The sequence below is a fragment of the Cydia pomonella genome, chromosome 16, assembly GCF_033807575.1.
Source record: "Cydia pomonella isolate Wapato2018A chromosome 16, ilCydPomo1, whole genome shotgun sequence".
NCBI lineage: Eukaryota > Metazoa > Arthropoda > Insecta > Lepidoptera > Tortricidae > Cydia > Cydia pomonella.
The window spans coordinates 6813033-6819390 of NC_084718.1; the positions used below are offsets into that span (position 1 = coordinate 6813033).

Here is a 6358-nt window from a genome sequence, read left to right on the forward strand (position 1 = left end):
TATTCGAACGAAATATACTTAACTAAATGAATCTTATTACTATGCATATAATATGCGTTAAATTGTTACCCACATGATATGAATTATTATTCTTATTTTTAAGTTAACAACATAATTAAATATCAAAAACGTAGGTAGGTAAGTCTAAAGCTGATTTTTTTAGATATGGTGGAATCAAATGGAGAGTTGAAGAGGTACCTATACATTTAATTAAATTAAACAACTTCAATTATACTCACTCAATAATTTTAATTGTTATAATAGTTGCATTAAAAACAAATGACATAGTTACAAAACCGCATCTAAAAATAGCACCAAGTACACACATGGTCCGTAAGACACAATATGATACTCGGGCATTAATAACATCTCAAGCATTTGGAAGACATCGCGTCACATTCGGAAGACGAGATCAAAATAATGGCACATAAATAATTTCAAATATTCTGACTTAACAATACGCATACCAATTTTTCACTTAAAAAGCTAAGGCACGACTGGGATTATCCAACAGTACATAATATAAATTAAAACAAATTAAAGCTTTGTCATGGAAGAGACTAAATATCACAATTAGGGCCCTATATTTTAAAAGATACATTTCAGTCAAAACTTTAAAAAAATAGGGCTATGTGTAGATCTACAGTATGGGGCCTAGAAGTTTGCTTTGATGCACTACCACGGCCTCCATTTGTTGGCGTCGAGCTCGTCCCCCGGAGGTCCGTCGCAATACTCTTTTTTCTCTGCATAAAAACCTTCGGCCAGACGTCTCGCCTCCTCTTGTTTTTTGTACTCTTGGTACTCAATCAGCTTCCTTTTCTTTTTAGGTGGTAAGTTGTTGTAATCCATCGGCAATTGGCACTGTTCCGGAAGATTGGCCGGCTCTTTGTTTTCGACCGTAGGAGTCGCGTCTAATTGATTTGAGCCGCGGTACGCGACAGGTTTTTCTGGTGAGCCGGCTTTGATAACAGATTTCGCCGGTGACCTCACTTTTCTTAGATCCAACGTTTCGTTATTGCTCGGAACTCCCACTGGGTAATGCCATGCGTAATCAACCCTGTAAGCGTCATCTCTGTGCAAATATTTCGACTCGGGCACCTCCGGGCTAACGTTAACTTCGGCGTGGTCGTTCCCTCGCTTGTCCATTATGTGCTGTCGGATTTTTTGTAGTATTACATCTTTAGCTTCGGCCGGGACTCTGTTGAAGTACGCAGCACTCCTTTGTCCGTTGCCAACATTCAATTGTTCGTGAACATTGTATTGCGGCGAGGGGAGCTTATCGACTGTGGTGAGCAGACCGGATATCGGCGGGGAGACCGATTTTGGCTGCCTGGCGGGAGGTCTCGGGTTCGACCACCGTTTCGAGGCGCTTTCCCCAGAATAAACCGAATCTTCCGCATCAGAAGATGATCGATCGTGGTCGCTGTAATAGTGATGTCGATCGGAAATTACTGAGGATGGCGAAGTAGGAGGCGAAAACGGTGGACGCTCTGGCACTTGAATGGTCAAAGGCTGCGCCGTAATCAGCCTCGATAGATGACTGATAAGGTTCTGGCTGACTTTTGAATCTAAATCAGGAACGGACATGATAAACTGGCACGCTTCTGCCGCGCACTGTCCAAAGCCGGCTTGGAACTTTTTCGCTTCCATAACTGGATCTTTCGGACTGTGCAACTTAGTCAAGTGATTAACGGTTAATTCAAGGATATCAGCCTTTTCCAACTTGCTCAGGTTGTCATCATCGATCTGTGGACAAAGCAAAAAGACAATATGAGCAGGTGCAATGCGAGGTTCTCACGATGCGCCGGCAAACGTAACATTATAACTGTACCTATCCGAGCCACGCTACTCCTGTTTCTTTAATGAAACTTGTACTTTTATATCCAGTTCGCTTGGGTTGATCTTGCGTATAATAAACAGAAGGGCGACGGGACGCGATAAAAATAAATGGCGTGTGAATGCATGATGGATTGCACATTGATGATCAGTAAACGACGGCCGTAGATGCTCGTATATGGGAACCGGTGTCCGATGCTAATTTACATCGTGGTAATTACGATCTTAGTACGAGCAAAACATTGCCTTATAATAAGCTATCATTTTAATGAAAGTGATTAGGTAGCCATATAAACACATCCAGGCGGCTCATTCAACATTTCTTGTAGCTTATTAATATCATTTTATTTTGAGAGTTAACAGGTAGTTTTATTTAAAAATAAAAACTTTAAGTTATAATGCGTTTGTGCTCACCTCATAATGTGTCGTTTAATTAGTTGCACGCGTGCATTTTAAAATTGTTTTTATTCTACCTTCTTAAATGGGGTCAGCGTTTTGTCTGCTAAGCTATTTTGCTAATTAGTAGCTATAAAAATCTACACCAAGTGTTAGCAATCATAGTTTCTTTTCGTAGAGGTTTTTTTACTTGAATAGGTAGGAATCTCATTTAATTTGAACTTTGGTGTCAAAGCTCGCAATTCAAAACATGTTTAAAACTTCTTGACTAAAATTCCAGATTACTCACTTTAAAGTTTAAATAAGGTAGTGTAGTACCTGTGGTACTTATTCTTACCTCTAAAGCTCCAACCATGAGGTCCTTCAGCTCATCAAGGCAACGATTAATGCGCGCGCGTCGCTTGCGCTCGAGCAGCGGCTTGGTGATCTTCTTATACTTGGCTGTCTTGGACAGCGGGGCTGGATCGAACGACATCGTGACCCTGACAGAAATAAGAAAGCTTTGTAAATTATTAAGGAAAAATATCACTTAAAACACTTGCGTTGTGGGTTTCCGTGTCAGACGTACCTAAGTCTATTAACGTCTAAGCCGTAACTTGTCGAGTATACAATAGATAGCATGAGCCTCCAAAAATACATATAATAGCTACCACTTGGTAAATAGGTAACCGATTTTATAAATAGTTGCCAAAATTTAAGGATCAAATTAAAAAGAAAGAAAAATAACACAAGTTGGATTTAATAATGCTCTCGTCAAAAGCTTAAAGCCCTATCACTACAAACATATGGAAGATAAACAAAAACTCACCTTAAAATTCACAACACCAAGATTAAAAACAAAACACAAAATTCAAACTCTAAATTGGAACCCGCAGGGACGCCCGATCGCGTCGGCGTCTCGGAATGCACTGCCTGAAAAAAGCCTACCGCCCGCGCCCTGCGCCCTGCCTCCCATTCATGACCACGTGTGGCCGCTCGGGTTTCAACCATGCCTCGACTATCACATGGAATGCACACGGTGGGATTTATTTGGCTTTTGTTCAAAGTTGTTTAATATGAGGGAGTTATTCTTTAATACAATTAAGGAAGTACTTGTTTTGCATTCGTAAAGGGCAATTTGTGGACGACTGTATAGTCATTTAGTTTATATGTTTATGATAGGAGGTATATCTGATAGCTAAGCTAATTATAAAGTAGAGTGTAGTTTTGACCTTATTTACATAAAGGTATGTATGGTATGGTAACAAAAACATTGTTTTAATGATTTAAATGACTATAATTGTAACAATGTTTACTTAGAATCCATGTTTACTTACATTAATCGAAATGGATCTTGGCCTCCGACACCAAAGACCACTATTCTTCTTTGTCCAAAGCCGTTTCTGTCCAGTCGCCGGCGCCGAGCTCGCTAAGGTCTTCTTTTCTCCAGATCATACTATACCATCCATACCATACCACCATGTAGTAAATATTATGATGTCAATATGGAATGTGCAAACTAATATGACAGAAAACTATGTAAAATAAAACTTCTTACCTTTGACATTAAAGTTACCTAATTTAAAACATTTGAATGAAGAAAAAGTATGTTTAAGCAATCTCATGTTTCCCTAAGTATCAATGAATTGAACACACTTACCTACCTTAAAAAACGACCCAACCACTACGGGACAAAATAAACATCATCAAAAACAAGTACCGACAAAGAGCAATATGGTACCGCTAACCTTTCTTTAATTGTTTTGTTTATCACACTTCTATAGCCCTAACAACCCCTTAAACAATTACTTTGACCGCTATATAAACACCACTGCATCATAAACAAAAGAATCTATAACTGTATACAATTATGTCTGATTTAACTATGGTTATGGCTGTTTAGCAATAAAATTTTAATTTGATCTCAGTCCGCTATGGCGGTATTTACAAAGGGCTTAGACAAAAGGTTTAAAAATCCACGTAATAAATGGCACGATCCGAAAAGGGACACGTTAAATGGACTGGTCGTCGGGACTTTTGGGACCATGGGCCCCAGGTATATGGCGCGCGTGCATGGGGCTGCAGGGATTGCCATTCTAACGTTTTGACCATTATAACACAATGAAAATTATCGTTGTTTTTGGAAACGGCAACATCAAAGCCGCTCGTTATCTTTATTGCGATTTTGAGAAAAATATAACCGTTTACTATTTAACTAATACCTATAACCGAACGGCATGACTACAACAGACATTTTCAGAACTTTTTCCTGTAACAAATTGTGTGGTCATATTAGGGACATTTTTTCCCTACTTTAATGGTATTTTTTCCCCCCTTTTGTTTATAATCTCTGGGCCTCACAAAACCTACTGATATTTTCATGGCTGACAAGATAATATATAATGCACCACCTTATATCAAAAGATATTGTGTTAGGAAAGTCGTCATAAACTAAAAAATATTCTGTTAATTTTTCTAGTATTTTCTAGATTAAATAACATCCTTTAATTCAAGTATCTATAATATTTTATTACTAAAAGAATGTATTATGTCTACAAATGTGCTTTATAGGAATTTATGGCTATGTGAACCCTGGGTTAGACCAAACAATGAAATTCCCACCCTCTGACTCACAGTGACGCATACAGATTTGTACTTAACAAACATAGAACATTCTTCTAATCAATGTAAATAAATACGTTACATGACACTTATTAAAGTCGTACCGAAATAGAATCAGAATTTATTAAATCAAACTCTGATTTTAATTGCTATACAATATCGATTTATAATTGCGACAGGAAATACCCGTATGTCTATTAAAATTGTTACAGAGTTTATATTATTATGTATGATGTATTTTCAAATCATAGACGTCATAGTACGACTACGAACGATTGATACGAGTAAACGGTAATAGATGGCGCTAGTAACATCATTCTTAAGCAATGTTTGATGAATAAATATTTTCTTTGATTTTTCTTAGAAAGCTTATAATCAAATATATCTGTATTACCGAGTCAAGTTTATAAAAATATATAAATTGAAATTGAAATCTTTATTGTCATATTGTGTTGTGAGTTACAATGATCTTGAAGAGGTAAGTATAAGTTACATAATATTTATAGGTATCCTGTATGTAGTACCTTACTACTCGCTACATACCTATTTTGGGAAAAAAGAAAACGAAATAAATACCGCCCCCGGTTTAGTGGTAGTAGAGGATAGGTATCACAAAACTAGTTATTAAAATGAAATGAAGACTAAAATACTACTTACCTACCTAATACATATTTGTACCTATGCACTGATGTAAAAAGTAATGAAATAAACGTATTTTCGCCACACCAACTGGTTCAAAAACGAATGAGAAAGTTGCATTTTATGTTAGCTAGTAGAATTGACTTTTAAATGATGATTTTGAATGATTATCTTTTTATTTGGATTTGATTTCATTTGAATGTTTTGGTATTTCATAGTTAGTAGTTTCCTCGTGTTGGTGTGGTGAAACATTTTGTGTTTCACTCGGAGGCAAAGTTTCTTTAACCCTCGAGCATTGAAACCCTCGCAACGCTCAAGATTCCATTTCTCGAATCACTCGCTACGCTCATGGTTCAATTTTGGAATCTTTCGCTTGATCGGGTATCAATATTAGCACGAGCGGTTAAACAACAACTTTGCCCCCTTGTAAAACAAATAACTATTGTATTTGTATACTAAAAGTAGCAGGCAATTTTTATTTTTATTTTTTTAGAAACTAACAGTCTTATAAAACATGTAGGTAAATAAGCTACTAGCTAGAATTTCTTATGATATAGACCTATAGTTTCCTGTATGTAAAACATTTTATAATAAACTTAATACTATGAATTGCTATCCGAGTATAACAACTGTAAAAGATAACAAATAATGTTTGTTTGTTTGTTTAAACTTTATTGCACAAATTTACAAAAAGAGTACAAATGGCGGACTTAACGCGTTGAGCCATTTTCTACCAGTCAACCATTGGGCTAAACAGAAATAGTTAGTTTGGTGCAGGATTGTAAAGAGTTGATATGGAAATAGACACAAGTCGAGACTACTATGATACTATACTTACACAAATATATATTTTAAATATACCTACATATATACATATTCAATATAT

At 36.5% G+C, this 6358-nt stretch overlaps 1 protein-coding gene across 1 annotated transcript; it reads right to left on the bottom strand.

The window, feature by feature from the left end:
- Positions 1-229: 229 nt before the first annotated feature.
- On the bottom strand, positions 230-3215 carry LOC133526331 (uncharacterized). Its single transcript, XM_061862894.1, has 3 exons — positions 3041-3215; positions 2570-2714; positions 230-1746 (listed from the first exon to the last, which is right to left on the bottom strand). The coding sequence occupies exons 2-3, from the start codon at positions 2705-2707 to the stop codon at positions 676-678; spliced, it is 1209 nt and encodes a 402-aa protein (XP_061718878.1). The 5' UTR covers positions 2708-2714; positions 3041-3215; the 3' UTR covers positions 230-675.
- Between the last annotated feature and the right edge of the window lie 3143 nt (positions 3216-6358).